Genomic DNA, 18,298 nt, shown 5'->3' on the forward strand with positions numbered 1-18,298 from the left:
ACCATTGGACATTTAGATCTTGCTTCACCCACTGGTCCTTCTCTTTACGCCTGCAATGGACCTAGAATCTTAGGCGTAGTCGAACCATACCAAGATTAGGCCAAGCAACAAAACCCTTACCGAAGCGCATCAGTAGCAATCTTTATCCATCAGTAGTCATCTGAAATTTGTATTCCGTGCATCATTGGAATGTCTAAAAAATCGCACTAAAAATAATTCCATTAAAAAATAACAATTTTGCATGTTTAATTTTTTTTTAACAGATATATCAGTGGACATCTAAAATATATTATAGATAATTTTAATAAATCTGATTCGGAAAGTTTTATTTATAAAATTTTTTTGGATAACCCGGTGGGGTTGTATATGTTCATAGCTGGATAATATATTTGTTTAAATTTAATAATAGATATAAACATTACAATACCATCAACCAATCGAATCAAATCAAATACCAGAGTTAGTAGGTAGTCTCGTGCCCTGGCTGCCACAATAATATGACGAGTTGGTTTGTAGGGTCCTGCCTTTTGTAGGTTCGGCACCGATCCGTCAGCCGAAATAGAATATTCATTCATTTCATCCTCGCCCAGTCGATAAATGATTTCTTCAATGAACCAAATTCGTTACAGAAGACGCCAGTGGTCGAATCTTGCGGACACGATTGTCTTCCGGAATCAGGCAAGTATGCACGTCCTTTTGTACTCTCGTTGCGATTTGTTGTATGAAGAGATCATCCAATAAGATTACCAGAATCAGCTAGAAGATATGTCATTGGCTGGAAATTGAGGAGCAGAGACAGAAATAATTTTGCTCAAGTTCGAAGGACTTTCGGCCTTTTATCATTGTCAGACATTTCTATTCTCTACATTCCTTTCTCGTATGAAGAAGTTCTCGTATTATTTTGGTAATTTTCTCTTTTTTATAATTTTATCTCCTTATGGGAGTAAGGAAAATTCTACAATCAGACCACACGAAATAAAGGCAGAGCAGAGACAGAAATAATTTTGCTTAAGTTCGAAGGACTGTCGACCTTTTATCATTGTCAGACATTTCCATTCTCTACATTCTTTTCTCGTATGAAGAAGTTCTCGTATTATTCTGGTATTTTTCCCTTTTTATAGTTTTTTCTCGTTACAGGAGTAGGAAAAATTCTACAATCAGACCACACGAAAGAAAGGCAGCATATAGAATCTCTTAAGTTTTCTTCTCTTTCTTTTTTTCATCGCTGCCTTTTCCACTACGAGATTGCTATTGTATTCTCGGAATATGAGATCTGATTGCAACAAAGATACGAAATCCTTTAAATCGTTGTTCCATTTCGAAATATTGATATTGCAGATTTTCGAAGTCTTTCATCCTAAACGGGAATATTGGAAGTAGGGAAAGACTGGTTATCTATATAATTCTCAAATGATGGGCTAAATGTTTTGTATTTTTCTTTCAAATTCTATGGATTTTATATATTCTAGGAAAAAGAAAATTCAAAAATTCAAGAGTGAATTAGAAGAATACTTGTTTTTAAACAAAAATAGGAAAAATAGCTATTAGCCTTTTTGTCATCTTGAGATGGCCTGTGGCAGATCGACCTGGAAAATCTTACAGGATTTCATCCTTGCAAAGCGCTTGCTCCAAAAGCATCATCTATTTTAGTCTTTATCATCCTCCACAGTTTATGCTTTATGTTTTGTTGAGTTACTAACTAGAGTTTCAGATGCGAGGAACCCTGCTCTGATATTGCTTTCAATTATCCTTATCTGGATTTTAATCGGATCAATCTTTGACCAAAAATCCAAAACCACCAATGAAACAAATCATTATAGTGCAATCTTAGAAACTAACCCCAACTCTAACATGCTTTTATTTTCCTTTTGTGATTCATCATCGCATAGAGATGACATCCCTTTCTGAGGCATCCCCAGCTGCACGGCAGAACTTTGTAAAATGATACTGGTCAGACCGATTCCTATATCTTTGTCATTTTTCCCATCATGCCAGATGCACATAAACCTCTCGTCCTTGCAACTAATTAAAACATCATAAGTTTCTAATTCACCATATCATAAAGTCCAAGGGAAGTTAAATACAATTCTACTTGATGCCAAATGCACATAAATCTCTCGTCATCTCTCGTCCTTTCAAGTTTCAACTAATTAAAACATCATAAGTTTCTAATTCACCATATACTAAAGTCGAAGGGAAGTGAAATACAATTTTTTTTTTCAAAGAATGAAATGGGCCTCCCTCTCCATCCATCCGCCCAGATGACACTAAATGAGATGGCTGATATTCTGCAATTTGATGGCACTAAATGAGATTGCTGATATTCTGCAAGTAAAATTGCTAATACCAAACCATAATTATACTCACTTAAAAATGCTTTTAACATATTAAGCTAACCCAACATATTACTAGTAGCGATTTGAAGAATATGGTGGGGACCTCGTTCCACCCAACACTTTCAAAGTAGCCCCAATTCACACAAATTCTACTTAATTGCCAATCCATTTAAATCTAATTTACCATCGTTAGCATTAAAACTCTACTCTGTGACATTCCCGAGGGCAATTTTACAGTCCATAGTCCATGTATTTGCTTTGCAGTCCGTGCATTTGCTCTGGTTTATGCCACCAATCTTTGACCCCTGTCGGACGTTATGGAATTCATTCACCTTCATGTCTGGGTAAAAACTGTAAAGGTCTGTATCAACTTATTTTTAAACTGCAGTGAAAAAAAAAACTTATTTTTAAACTGTTCCCGAGTGACGCTTGCCATGTAGTCAAAGGTTGGTGAAAACAGGTAGTTATTGTACGCCCACCAGGGTTCAAGTCCTGTGAGTGCTTGCGTTCACATTTGTGGATTTACACTAGGGCGCACAACAGCGCTTGTCAGTCATGTGCGCTTTGTCCAAAGCTTGGTTTGGCCAGGTGCATGTCTTCCTTCAATTTTGCAATTCCACTTTCTTTTCCTTTAGGTCATTCAATTTTTTCTGTCCATTCCAACATCCAAGGGCCTTTTTACTCTGTGTTTCTCACCTTGTCAAGACAGTCGTTGAATTTCTGTGCATTCATTTTCTGAGCCTTTCTATCACAGAAAGAAACTTTTAAAACCACATTATTTTTATTAAATTTTGGTTAAGTTTGATGTTTAATTCTAGGAAAATAGGTTCTATGTACTAACATATGTGTTAAAGTACGTTAGAAGGATCAAAGAGACACAAAATGCGCAAATTTCGACAGGCAATGTTCGATTGATGGTGTCTTTTTCAGTATACCTAGCTTCAGAACTTTATTTAGATTTGTGATGCTTATATCAATTATTCTTCTCGAGACCCTGATCTTAGAGGAGGTTCAACTTACTTAAGCTTGATAGTTTTAACAATGTTCACATTGTTGTGGATTTTATTGAGCTTTAATGATATATTTCTGTACCTTTTACAATTTGCGTTGTAAAAGGTAGTGTGGTCTTCTACTTGCATTTCAATATGAATATAACTTTATTTGAAACTAAACAAGATGGAACAATTTTTGTTATGTTGTCCATTTTAATTTTTATAATATGTTGCAGGAGTATGGATTTTAGAATATGTCATTGTAATAAGATAACTTGAAACATCAAATAGAAAACAATTATAAGTGAAAGAATACAATCAGTGAACAAACAAATTTCTTTCTAAGTTTAAAAACTGTATGTTTGGTTATTTGTTGTTATATAGCTCATTTTAATTTTCATAAGAGTGGAGTCTTGGTGGGTTTATCTTCTCTGTTTATTCACTTGCAGATCGTTGATTTCGACAAGTATTTAGCTATTCTCCATCTTGGGCTCTTTAACAGGAAAGATTAAATTAAAATCAAAATGGTACGAGCAAGCTTGGAAGCACCACTTGTGGACAATGGCATCAATAATCCCTCCGAACGTGCCATTCGGAGAATTGTCCAAACAACATTTGCATGTGAGTAATAGGTACTTTGTTGTTAAGTTTTTTTCCCCTTATGATATCTATGATTAGGATTAAACGGTTCTTTTTTAAACAGTAACATTTCTGTCTTTTCTTCTCAAATAGAAAAAAGGATTACATTTTTCATGCTTCAATTGTACTGTGCAGTGCATGGCAAGACAAACTATGAAAATCACTATTTTAGTAAATCTTGGCGGATCTTAATTTTCTTGAACGCTTGGAATCATTTGTGTGCTGAGAGGGCCCCTTTTTGGCTCTTTTCGGCTGATTTCTTTTCCTAACTGTGATATTACTTACCGCTAAATCTTCCAAGCCCTCTGAACCTGATGTAGTTCATTGGCTGTGGTGCCCTGTTTTTATTTTCTCTTGACTTTAATGGTTGATCTTCCCTAGAGTGAACAATAAGAGGGGGACCTACCCTGACTTGCTCTGTGCTAGCAACTTCCTCCATAGGATTGCTGCTAGGTGCTCCTGCTGCTTCTTCAGTTTCATCTATCTTAGAGGAATCTGCCTCTTCTATCAAGTGCTGGTGCTCTTCTACACCTTCAACCAAATAATCTTATGGTTCCATTCTCATTATATTTCTTTCTAAAGCATTTATTTTGGGTAAGCTAGACTCTAGAGGCTATTCTATTAATATACAGGAAAGTAGTACAAGTTTTCAAGAGGGTGAGGCGTCTTAGAGCCAAGCCTACCATTCTATATAGTATAAACAAGCCAAAAAGTTAGGGCATTGTCAAATTTAACCCATACTGAGATCTGATGAAAATAAAACATAGTTTTGAACCAAAATTGCACATAGAGGCCACTGTAGTCTAAAAAACTAACTTACATCCCAAAAGCTAGAAGTAAAAGAAGCCCACAAACTAGTGAGCTTGGAAGCCCATAAACATAGAATTAAAACTGCATTGTTCATGTAAGTAGAGGGATGTAGAGTAGGCCCAATGATCATTCTCGGGCTTCATTGTCTAGGTAGATGGAATTTGTAGGGATCTGGCCTCCATTCCATGAGCTACATTGAGCGGGTCCTTCTGCTCTGGAACATCTTCAATTCCATTGTCCTCTTCATCTAAGTTAAGAACTGCATTAATGAAGGATTGTATTTGCTTTCCATTTGTTTGAGATTTTCTAGCACTAGATTGGCTTCTTGCCTTCCAACATTATAGGCAACCATTTCCTTGACATACCAATAGAGGTCAACTATCTTGGCATATTTAGAATCTCTACCTCTAGAATGGCTCAAGTTAGGGATGATCCTGCAGAACTCTTCTTCCACCACATGGTTAGAGATTTGATCTTATTTCTGCCCAATGCTGGATTCAATAAGCTCAACTTGTTTCTTGGTATTTTCTGAATGGAGGAGTTGATAGTAGCTACCCTCTATGAATGGCCACAGTCTCAACTTTGATAGTCTTGGATTTGGGGGGTTTGCTATTTTTCTTTTACTGACCTATCCCATCTCGTGTCCTTCCTCTCCCATATTCTCTTCAGAGCTTCAGAAACCAACTAGGGTGGAGTATAATCCTTCCCAGGTCCCTAGCCTCTTACGAGAATACAACACAACCCAACTTCCTCCCTCTTCTTTTCGCATTCAAACTATACCATCACTTCCAACTTGCACTAGGCATATGCAAGGTAGGAACTTGCTTCCATTTATAGGGTTGGTTCTGCCTGATTTTTCAGAGGTTTCATTTCATAATGAGCAGAGATGGTCAAACTTGAATCCCCTTGTGAAATAATAATGATTAGATTGGTTTCCATCTCCCACGAAGGTACCTAAAGCAAGTTAGTGTGACTACCATCACCTTTCTTGTTATGATATGTGCTACCATAATTAGCAGGGATGGTCGAATTCGAATCCCCTTGTGAAACATTAATGCTGAGATCAGCTTCCATCTCCCACAAAGGCACCTAAAGCGAGTTGGTGTGATTGCTACCACCTGTTTGGGTATCATGGGGTTGATTTTCATTGGTTTCCTAGAGGTTTGATTCCATAATGAGCATGGGTAGTCAAACTGAAATCCCCTGTTGAAACGACAATGTTGAGTTTGGCTTTTGTCTCGACTCTCCTAGGAAGGTACTAGAAGCAAGTTGGTGCGACTATTGTCACTTGTCTTGGTATGATAGATGCAAGTGGTTGTGATTTTATCACTCCATTTGGGAACATTCTTCACAAAGGATTTGATTTCTTTCTTGAATCCTTTTTTTGCTTTGGGCAATGTTGCCCCACAAAATGGGTTACCTTATAGGAGAATTTTTTTTCTCCTACCTTGAATAGCCAACAGCCGTACACATTGCTCAACGATGATGATATGCCACATTTCTTCGCCATTAGCATGGGTCATTCACCTCTCACCATCTATCATTCTTCTTGAATGAGGGTGGCCTACCACTCGACAGGAAATTTAACCATTTTGCAAATCAAGTGCTTTTACTTAATGTTTTGGGCATTTTAACATGGATAAAGGGGTGATCTGGGTGATTGAATAATCTTGACTATAAACTTGTTCTCTCACCTTACTAGGTGGGTTAGTATTTAGCCCTAGTCTAGTGGGACCTCCTCTAAGGACTTGGGGTTATAGGAGGGGAACTAAGGGAACTTGGATTGAAGTTGTGTGTCCATAACCATTGCATACCCTACATCTTTCATCATTCCCTTGATACTACCTTCATCCTTCGGGTTAGCTGTCATTGGTTCATTGGGATTTGGCATTCATACATCCACATCTTTAAATAGGTCCAAAAAACTTTTCCCTAGAGGTTGATGCAGCTACAAGAATGATAAAAGCATAAGATGGCCACAACAAAAGAAAAAGAAAACTTAAAATGAAAAATATTTCTAGGACATAATTAGCACATGGGAAAAATCCTAGCATGAACTCTACCCCTCTCATTAGCCATCACTTGGTTCTTGATCACTTGATGCTCCAACTCATCAAAAGGAACCCTTGCATGTCCCAACCCTGATGAGCGAGAAACTGACTTATCTTAAGGGGTAAAATAAATATTATATCATAAAAAGAAAGCTTGGATCTTTGAGCTATGCACCATATAAATTTATTATGAAAATAAGCAAAAGGCGCACCAGAGGGGTGGAAAAAGTAGGCCGAGAAAAGGGGTACCTCATAACTCTATGATTACTCCCTCCATTATATCTATACACTCAGGATGTGGACCTCCTCCAGTTGGTCCCTTGGTTGTTGCACTTAGCTATGAAGTTATTCCCCTCCATTGCCACCTATTGTCACTAACACCTATAAATTGAAGGGTTACCTTGGAAATGCCACCTCTCCTCAAGGGATGGAAGCACCTAATAGGGTTGATTACCTTGCCACCTCTAAAAAGGTAGGGAACACTTTTACAGGGCTTGGTCTAGTTAGATATTTGAAGGTGATCTTGGTTTGAAGTATTATTAAGCCCTTAGCAGTTAAGTATGGTCCATTTTGATGCATCTCTGGTTATTTTCTCTAATGAGTGATTGCTTTCACTTGAGTTTGAGATGGTTTTTCCTGGTGGTATTTCACATAGTAGCTGAGGCCTTGAGGACACACTACTCCACTCATACTCCAATGATGCCTAGGCTATACTACACTTATGGAGAGCATGATGACCTTGATCTATATGGCACCTATGGAGATGACGTGGGGCACCCAAAGTTGGCTTTTGGACACATGGGGATGTTTTGAGGCTTGATTTGAGACCTATTCCTCAAATTGTGATTGATCATGATGCTTGGAGACATATCTAGCCCTTGGATGCACTTTTGGATCACTTTTAGCCTTAAAAGAGGATGACATCATGCTTAGAGAGGCCTTATGACTCACATGTGTGGGAAAATGATGGCATATTTTAATTTGTTGAGCTATTGGGTTGGCTTGTAACCCATTGAATTTATGTCTACTCAAAATCAAACTTGTTTAGGGGCTTTTAGTTAGATTAATGGAAGTGATAGACCTCCTATAAAAGGAGGATTGCTTCATTTATTTGTTCATCATCACTTTGTGGATTTCGGCCTCCTTAGAGAGAGCTCAACTTAGCCTTCGCTACTCGCTACTTGTGGAGATGTGATCTTTTGTGGAGCTATGGGTATTGGTGACTAGTTTATTATTGGAGATATCTTTTTGGGATTGAAAGAAGACAATTTATTGGAAAATTTGTGAGTATTGATGAGCCCCAAAGATGGATAATTATATGGGCTCATTCAGCCTCCCAATTCGACTTAATCCACCATTCTCATTAGTTTATTGCATGTTTTTGATTATATTTATGCTAATAGAGTGAATTGGGTTAGTCATTATGCCAACAAGTCTAATGTGTGCTTTATGTAGTCTTTTTGGTCAATTTGGAGACAAAATCAAAGGTTTAAATGAGCACTTGGCAGCCAAATTCGTGGAGAGGATTTTTAGGAAGGTGTCCCCTTCATTTATGGGCCCTTACCTCGAATGCTCCACCATCAGCTCGGAGTTCAAGGGCCACCAAATCAATTATCACAAGGGCAGCCGAGCAAGTGCTAGTAAAAGTGCTGTTAACTACAAGTTTTGGCAGCCGAGTTCTTAAAGTTTAGGAGGGTTGTTGGGGTCCTCAATTTGTATAAATAAGAGGGCTTAGGGCCTCATTTCAGTTAGTCACTTTGTAGACAGAAGGTAGCGAGTTTGTAGTTCGATTTTAGTCAGTAGATTAGCTTTGCATTTTAGCACATTTTCAAGCTTTCCCTTGTGGACAGTTTTTGATGTAACTCTTCTTTTCTTGCTCAATAAAGATGAATCCAGCTTTGCACCAGCTCTAAATCTCTCTTAGGAGGCTGTAGCTCTTGGGGTTGGGCCCATCTCAAGTGCTCAGTACCTCATTTGTTTACTTTTATGTGTTTTGCTGCATTCTTAGAATAAAATATGCTATTTAGATTTAAATCTTGTTTTGGTATTTAGGTTGCTTTTGATGATTAAAGTAGCTTTTCATGTTTAGATTGATTTGATAGGTTAATAACAGAAAGGATCCTCGGAAAAAGGCCTCAAGCACTTCTGATCTCACCTCTCCCTCAGTGGGATCGTGAGTTGGGACAAAGGTGACATTGCTGCCAACGAAAACACTATTTTTTGCTTTGCCATGCAATCATTAGTGTTGGAATTCTCATTTGCAGACGTTGATATTAGTTGTGTTTAAATGCTCCAGTTTATGATTGCTTAGTTGCATAGTTATTTCACGTATTTCATTGCGAATAAACTTCTGTCCATTTCCTTTTGCTGTTACTTAGGTCAGATTAGAGTGAAGTAACTAGGTCATTGGTTTTCCAAGTGTTTGTTTGTTCAGTTTGAAAAAAAACTTGCAGAGCACCTATTATCCTTCTTTATCTGCCCATTCTCCATCAATCCCACCTGCTTCATCCTCTACTTAGAATCCTTGCCTTACGTTTGCCATTTGCTCACTCTGCCCTAAATTCCCATATTGTTGTGCAACATTGCTCTACCTCTCCTTGAACAAATCCAACCATCCTCGCCACTTCTCAGCTCCATTCCCCAAGTCTTAGACCTCCTCACACCCTTGTCTAACCTCCATACCCACTCCTTCATCTTTCTCCCTCCATCCATCCTCCAAAATCCTATTTCTGAATATCCTGTAGAAAAATTACAGACATCCTGTAGAAATTCCAGAACATCCTGTAGAACCCCTGCAGACTTCCTGTAGAAGCTCACGAATGAGGTTTCTTGATAACCAAACTATGTGAAACTCTCTGGAAGGGTGTTAGGGACCCCTTAGGCCCTCTCTGAACCTTCCCGACCTCCTCCAAGCATTTCCTCTCGCCAATCCACCTCTGTACAGTCAAAAATAGTTAAATCGCATGCATGATAATTCTGACAACTTATTCAAAAATACAAAAAGATGTTTTTTTTTTTTTCTTCAGATTTTACCATAGAAGTAGCTTAGACACGTGCATTTTACCTTCTTAGAAGACAATGGCATCTCTTCCAGTAGCTTACATCCTCTTTCTTGCATCAGTAGGGCTAGCTGGTAAAATTAGGGTTTGCTAGGGTTTACGTTTCCTTTTAGCTTTCCAGTTTCTTTTTGCAAGTAGATTAGCCTTTTTTGAGTTAGCTTTCGTCCATCAGTTAAAAAACTTCTTCTAAGAGCTCATAGAAGTTGGCTTAAGCTCCTAGCGAACTTGTGCCAGCTGATCAAGTGACAGCTGCGGCAAGAGCTAGTACTTGTGCATACAGCACCGTCGCTTCCAAGTTTGTTACGAACTACCGGGTTGATAAAATTAAAGAAGGGAGTTCCAGGAGTTGCAACATTATTGCTGCAATACTGGGGCTCACCACTCTTTTTGGCGCCGTTGCCGGGGAAGCGTCAGAGTATTGGTGATTGCTGCTTTTCTTCTATTTTCCACTACAACCTTCTGCTAAGTAGTTTATTTCATTTCCATTATGCAATTTCGTTTCTGCAAAAGTAGATTAGCATTTCCCGCTTTCATAGATTAGCATTTCAATTCCGCAAGCATAGCCTAGCATTTCATTCCTGCAATTTCATTTGAGAAAAATAGATTAGTCCTTTCCTACTTTCATTTCAAATCTGCATTTTCATTTCAGCAAGATAGTTAGTTGCAGTTCAATCTATTTTAGTTTTTGCAGGTACAAGCAGAAAAAAGAAACAAAAATCAACCAAAAAGATTTCATTTCATGCCTTGTAGGAGTAGAGATAATTCAGAAAAATGATTGCACAACACCCCACTGCTTCACACAGCCAACCTTCTCTCTTCTTCGATGGCTGTGATTAAAGAACCCTTAGGTGGACAGCAAGACATATTTGAAGAACCTCAAGGGAAGAAGAAGAAGAAAACATTCCTTTGGAGCAAATGGCTACAAGCAGAAATGTTGGGAGCAGTACCTTGTCCAAAAACGAATTTGAAAATCAGATGGAAGATTTCAAGAGTGATATGAGGCAGTTTCTTGCCATGCAATTGGATACCCTGCGGATCCAAAGGAAGCAAGAAGAAGCCAAGAGGGCTTTGGCCATCTTTTGTCCCAGGTGCACTAGAAAGCATCCTAGGAATGAATGTCCAATGCACTCCCTAGAAGTGTGTTTCGTCTGTGAAGAATACCATCCTACGAATCAGTGCCCTTCCTTGCCTGGACTTAAAGCTGCATATCAGAGAGCCAAAGGAGCCACTGAATCACTCTATTATATGAACCAAAGGAGGCCACATGGACCCATACCCTACCAGCAGGGAATGCAAGGGACATCCCAGACCTATTACGACCCCTATCAAGCCACTTCCATGCCTTCTTGGGGTCCCCCTGCTCATCCTTCCTGGTCCACACCCCCTCCTTGGTCGTATCCTCCTCAATACCATGCTTCTCCAGTTGCTCATTCATTTCACTCTTATGCTCAACCACAGCCTCAGTGGAATGCACCTCATCAGGGGTGGAGGCCCCAGTACAACTCTCATCCCGCTCCTTTGCCTCCACCACCTGCCCAACCACAACCCCATCCACATCCATCTCAAATACACACCCCCACTCAACTACCCATACCACCATTTCCAAACCCGCACATTGGAATAACTCAACCCAATTGCAAAGCTGAGGCTCAACATGTCCAAATGACTCCTCTTGAGCTCGATGATTCTCACCATAGCTCAGGAAGAGTATTGCAAAACAAAGATTATATTGACAACATTTGAAGGACCAAAGGCAAAAGAAGATTCAAAAGAAAGGATCAAAGAACCATGGGTTGCTCTTGATGAAAAGAAGAGATCAGAATCAGAGATCAAGAAAGCTCCCTCATGGTTACCATCAAATCTTCCATGTATTCAAGAGAAAGATCAGCAAAAAGAGGGAGATGAGAAAGTCATGGTAGAAGGTGACATGAAACATGATCTAGATCAGCAAAAGGACCAAGGATATCAGATCTATATTGAGATATGGTTTCAGATCGTCACTAAGTTGTAGCTGTACTCTCTTCCTCAGCTATGTTTGATCCCTTCAAAGTCAGATCATTTGGTCTCTGAAATCCAGATAGCTGTCAAAGCATGCATTTCAAGCCTCCACATCATTTTGTCTCTAATCTCGATGTGCACATGGCTCCATTGGAAGTATTCTTATACTTGAAAAAAAAATTGTTTTTCAAGTAGGGTAGGGTAGAAAAAAAAGAAAAAAGAAAAAAAAAGAAAAAATGGAAATAAGAGGAAAAATCTAAGGTGAAAACCTCATCGGAGGCGCCTTAGATTGGCTCATTGATTGAAAACCTCCATGAGGCGGTCAATGGGTTGAAAAAAAAGAAGAAAAAAGAGAAAAGAAAAAGAGAATAAGATCCCTGGGTGAAAACCTCCCTTGGAGGCGCCCAAGGCAGGCAATTAGGGTGAAAACCTCCATGAGGCGCCCTAGTTGTTTTCAAAAAAAAAAAGAAAAAAAGAAAAAAGAAAGCAGGACTAATCTCTGTGAAAAATTGCAGGTTGCAGTGAATACTTTGCAGGAAAAGAGGGGTGTGCAAAACGAGGAAAGAAGTCCGTACCAGGCTCCAGGACATCCCTTCGGACACTCCCTCCATGGCCACTCACCTCTCCTAGGATTTGGTCACATTCAGGTCAAGATTAGGCTTTCTACAGGAAGTTCTGGGCTTTCTACAGGAAGTTCCAGGCGTTTCTACAGGAAGTTTTGAATTTCTACAGGAAACATCTTGTAGAACCTTCAGACGAGCCAAATTCAATTTTGAAAGGGAATCTGATGGTTGGGATCAGTTTGTTAGGCCTACAGCCACACCTTTATGCAATCCAACACCATGTGGCTTCCTGTTCCATCTCTTTCCACCTCCATTGCACCCACCTGGTTATGTGTTCCTGCACAGTCATACAAGAAACCCTGTTTGCTTCAGATTGACAGCAAGAATTCTTAAGTGACAAGTCAAGCAACGAAGTCTCGCACGCTCTACCTATCCAAGCTCCATCTAGACTCTGCATCAATGAATTCCAAGTCTGCATTATAGCCCGAGCTCATTTTTCTTACCATGCAACAAAACTGCAGAATGCCTTGAAGCAAAAATACCTAGAACAGAATTTGTTTTTTCCCTAGCTTGAAAACCGTGCATCCATTTGCAAAATTGTTATAGGGGGAGTTGTATAGGGACGATGGCAACATGCCCGAGCAATTTCATCTAATTCCGGTGCACGGTTTCCAAGAAACCAACCACAATCACCTTCAACCATTTTTGCATTTTCTCCATATCCGTGCATCCGTTTCAAAACTTGTTTCATGGGGAGATGCACATGGGTGATAGTAGCCTATCCAAGAAGTTTCAGCCGATTCCGATGCACGGTTTCCGAGAAATTGATCTCTGTAATCTTCAGCCATTTTCTATTTTTCTCGAAATCTGTGCATCCATTGACCGCGATTTTGCTATGGGAGGTGCATCATGATGATAGGAACATGCTCAACAAGTTTCAGATCGTTTCGATCTATTGTTCGGGAGCAATGGCGAAAACAAGTTTCTGTCCTGTGAAAATTCAACATCAGCAGCTTAAGGGTGCAGATTTGAACGTGAAGCCAGCTCCTGCAGTGTGGATCCGACCAGAGGATACCTGCACAAGAAAACAACCATGAATCAGCAGCCAAGCCATCATGCAACCACCGAAACAAATGCATGCAGCAGCAAACAACACCTCACAGCAACCATTCAACTTCCAGGTACGTGACTAAACTCGTTCCTCTAATTGCATGAATGTAATTGGAAAATTGCATGAGTAATGAGATGGTTGTGATTAAAAAATCGTTCTCTAGCGCTTAGGCAAAAATCACGCAGCATACGTGTATAGTCATTCACGTGAAATTTGAAAAACACAGGTAGTGGTAGACGTGTTGAACTCCAGCGCACAGGACATCAAATGATTAACAGATAGAAGAGAACATACAGTTCATAACATCACTGTAGTTCGAATAAAGACAACACACATTTTGCCACCTCATCCCCTCGCCACGAATTGCGCCATAATTCAAAATGCTCGGCTGAAGACTCACGTTAATTGTTGTTCATTTACACTTGCAAACCTCTTCGGCCGAAGTACGTGTCCTCTGCCTCTGAATTCTATTAAACCGACGTCCTTTGCCAAGTTTTTCGGCCTGTTCAAAATTCTCCCGCATACCAAGATTGTTCAGAGGCGCAGAGACATCCTACAGAAACCGGTCAGCGTTCTACAGGAAAGTACAGCAAAGCCTTCCAAAGAAGAAAAGCCTGGATTTTTCTTCGACAAATTGGGAGTCCAGAGAGAGGTAGGCTTGAAAAACGCCATACCTGTGAATGAAATTTCAAAAGGTGGTAAATTAAACTGTTTGGAGTAGGGAAAGTTAAAACAAGTCTGCCTGTGGGTCAAGAATTTTCGTTTGCTTGGGTGATACACAGAGTTTTTTTTCAGTTGGTTCAGTGTTACATTCTCCTCCACGGTACCTGTTAATGAATCCCTCCTGTAGAAACGATAAACCTCTGTAAGGACTGATCTATGCATAAAAAAATGTGACTTGTATATGGTGGGTGTGAAGAATAAGCTCTGCACTTTGTCTGTGAGAGCCTAATTTCATTTTGACAGTCAAGTTTTGGGGCAGCAACAACATTATAACCAGGGAATTGGTGAAAAGAGAGATACAAACATCTGAGAAACCCTGTCCTGAGAATCAAAGGAGGAAACCATACACAGAACTCCCCTTCTGATCAATACACAAGCCAAAACAGAGTATTTTTCACCATCCCAGGAGGGTTTATCAAAAAGGAACCCTCGGATTCCAAGAAGTTGCAAGAAACTCCTGAGGTGGTAGACCTATTTACCTGTACAAATTGGATGACCTTCTATGACAGAATTCAAGGTCACGATGATGAGATAACAGAGGAGTTCTTAAAGTCCCTGCAGCCTAAATCAAAGACATTGGCCACTGTAAATTTCCGAGGATTGACCTTAAAACTCACCCCACAACTCATTAGTCGGGTCACTGACTTGCCATTGGGGGTACCCTGGGATAAAGAGGAAAGGAAATTGGGCCCGAAGGCCAAAAAGGAATTCTTCCTACCAGAAGAACAGTTTTCAGAGGATAAAAATGGGGTCCGGAGAGCTAGCCTACATCCATTTTGGAGCGAGGTCAGCCTTCAGATTATGAAATACATTACCTGTGGGGGGCGATTCAGTATTGTATATGGTTATCACTTCCGATTGCTCATTGAACTCAGGCATAAGATGGATTTACCCACAGAACAAAAGCTAAGCATCCCCTACTTCCTCCTACAGTCATTGATTGAGTGTGGCACAAAATTGAAGGGACACCAGACCAGCTGGCCCATCATGGGCTTATCAAGCTTCTAGTAGAAGATGCCCTCCATATTGCAAATCAGGGCAGAAAGGACTGAAAAGGTCCAAGCAAGTGAGGGCACATCCAAGGAAACCACAGCAAAATTGAAGAAGAAGACACCCCTAGCCAAGCAGGCCAAAACAGTGAAAACTGTTTCTACAGGAAGCCTGAAAACTACTTCTACAGGAAGACAGAAAATAGTCAGCACAGGACTTTCTACAGGAAGTCTGAAGATGGAGCAACAGAGGGAAAAATCACTGAAAATTTTAGCTAGGGCGGCAGCAGCTGTGCTGGCCAACCTAAGCACATCTCCCAAGCAGAAGGAAAAGCGAAAGAGGGAGCCTCCCCTGTATTTTAAGGCAAGAAGGAGTGTGAGCGTTAAAAACTGGCAGACCACAACCACAGTCAAAAGAGCCAATTACAATTGTAGACACCTCAGCTACACAAAAGGAGAGGTCCCCCTCAAAGGCATCCATCACCTATGAACGGGGAAGCCCGAAGACATCCACCTGGAGAGAAAGAATGAAAATGTTGGACACAAAGGCCTCTCTACAGGATGCTGAGACAGTTCTACAGGAAGTTGAGAATTCTCTAGGAAAAGGAGCACAGGCAATGGGAAGAAGCAGAGAGAAAAGCATGGTTTCATGACCGAGAAGAGGACATCACTTCAGAAGCTTGGCATGACAGGGAGGCCACCAAGGCCATCAAAGATGAGGAGATAGATTAGTTGCTCAGAGGATGAGCAACACTTTCAGTAGGGGGGTGATGATGAGCCTCAAAGATAGATAATTATATGGGCTAATTCAGCTTCCTAATTCGACTTAATCCACCATTCTCATTAGTTTATTGCATGTTTTTTATTATATTTATGCTAATAGAGTGAATTGGGTTAGGCATTATGCCAACAAGTCTAATGTGTGCTTTATGCAGTCTTTTTGGTCAATTTGGAGACAAAATCAAAGGTTTAAATGAGCACTTGGCAGCCAAATTCGTGGAGAGGATTTTTAGGAAGGTGTTCCCTTCATTTATGGGCCCTTACCTCGAATTCTCCACCATCAGCTCGGAGTTCAAGGGCCACCAAATCAATTATCACAAGGGCAACTGAGCAAGTGCTAGTAAAAGTGCTGTTACCTACAAGTCTTGGCAGCCGAGTTCCTAAAGTTTAGGAGGGCTGTTGGGGTCCTCAATTTGTATAAATAAGAGGGCTTAGGGCCTCATTTCAGTTAGTCACTTTGTAGGCAGAAGTTAGCTAGTTTGTAGTTCGATTTTAGTCAGTAGATTAGCTTTGCATTTTAGCACATTTTCAAGCTTTCCCTTGTGGACAGTTTTTGATGTAACTCTTCTTTTCTTGCTCAATAAAGATGAATCCAGCTTTGCACCAGCTCTAAATCTCTCTTAGGAGGCTATAGCTCTTGGGGTTGGGCCCATCTCAAGTGCCCAGTACCTCCTTTGTTTACTTTTATGTGTTTTGCTGCATTCTTAGAATAAAATCTGCTATTTAGATATAAATCTTGTTTTGGTATTTAGGTTGCTTTTGATGATTAAAGTAGCTTTTCATGTTCAGATTGATTTGATAGGTTAATAACAGAAAGGATCCTCTGAAAAAGGCCTCAAGCACCTCTGATCTCACCTCTCCCTCAGTGGGATCGTGAGCTGGGACAAAGGTGACATTGCTGCCAACAAAAACATTGTTTTTTGCTTTGCCATGCAATCATTAGTGTTGGAATTCTCATTTGCAGACGTTGATATTAGTTGTGTTTAAATGCTCCAGTTTATGATTGCTTAGTTGCATAGTTATTTCATGTATTTCATTGTGAATAAACTTCTGTCCATTTCCTTTTGCTGTTACTTAGGTCAGATTAGAGTGAAGTAACTAGGTCATTGGTTTTCCAAGTGTTTGTTTGTTCAGTTTGAAAAACAACTTGCAGAGCACCTGTTATCCTTCTTTATCTGCCCATTCTCCATCAATCCCACCTGCTTCATCCTCTACTTAGAATCCTTGCCTTTCGTTTGCCATTTGCTCACTCTGCCCTAAATTCCCATATTGTTGTGCAACATTGCTCTACCTCTCCTTGAACAAATCCAACCATCCTCGCCACTTCTTAGCTCCATTCCCCAAGTCTTAGACCTCCTCACACCCTTGTCTAACCTCCATACCCACTCCTTCATCTTTCTCCCTCCATCCATCCTCCAAAATCCCATTTCTGAATATCCTGTAGAAAAATTACAGACATCTTGTAGAAATTCCAAAACATCCTGTAGAACCCCTGCAGACTTCTTGTAGAAGCTCACGAATGAGGTTTCTTGATAACCAAACTCTGTGAAACTCTCTGGAAGGGTGTTAGGGACCCCTTAGGCCCTCTTTGAACCTTCCCGACCTCCTCCAAGCATTTCCTCTCGCCAATCCACCTCTGTACAGTCAAAAATAGTTAAATCGCATGCATGATAATTCTGACAACTTATTCAAAAATACAAAAAGTTTTTTTTTATTTATTTATTTTTATTTTTTTTTTTTATTTTTTATTTTTTTTTTATTTATTTATTTTATTTTATTATTTTTTATTTTTTTTTTTTTTTTTTTTCAGATTTTACCATAGAAGTAGTTTAGACACATGCATTTTACCTTCTTAGAAGACAATGGCATCTCTTCCAGTAGCTTGCATCCTCTTTCTTGCATCAGTAGGGCTAGCTGGTAAAATTAGGGTTTGCTAGGGTTTACGTTTCCTTTAAGCTTTCCAGTTTGTTTCTGCAAGTATATTAGCCTTCTTTGAGTTAGCTTTCATCCATCAGTTAAAAAGCTTCTTCTAAGAGTTCATAGAAGTTGGCTTAAGCTCCTAGCGGACTTGTGCTAGCTGATCAAGTGACAGCTGCGGCAAGAGCTAGTACTTGTGCATACAGCACTGTCGCTTCCAAGTTTGTTACAAACTACCGGGTTGATAAAATTGAAGAAGGGAGTTCCAGGAGTTGCAACATTATTGCTGCAATACTGGGGCTCACCAATAATAATTGCATATCTTTAACT

The 18,298-nt window shown here is 39.8% G+C and overlaps 1 protein-coding gene across 8 annotated transcripts in view; it reads left to right on the top strand.

The window, feature by feature from the left end:
- Positions 1–346: 346 nt before the first annotated feature.
- LOC149164296 (glutathione hydrolase 3-like) overlaps positions 347–18,298 on the top strand; it is a 50,927-nt gene continuing 32,975 nt past the window's right edge. The window contains exons 1-2 of one of the 8 annotated variants that reach the window (XM_089432019.1): positions 347–678; positions 3,778–3,949. In XM_089432019.1, coding sequence (XP_089288145.1) covers positions 3,853–3,949 — 97 coding nt within the window. In that variant the 5' untranslated portion in view covers positions 347–678; positions 3,778–3,852. Of the gene's footprint in view, positions 679–703; positions 905–971; positions 1,102–2,901; positions 2,925–3,777; positions 3,961–18,298 lie in introns of those variants that run through there. The other 7 variants (XM_089432024.1, XM_089432021.1, XM_089432020.1 and 4 more) reach the window with 7 other exon arrangements.

The sequence above is a fragment of the Pinus tabuliformis genome, chromosome 5_1 (genome assembly GCF_031772625.1).
Source record: "Pinus tabuliformis cultivar Carrire ecotype Pingquan chromosome 5_1, CPIR1, whole genome shotgun sequence".
Lineage (NCBI taxonomy): Eukaryota > Viridiplantae > Streptophyta > Pinopsida > Pinales > Pinaceae > Pinus > Pinus tabuliformis.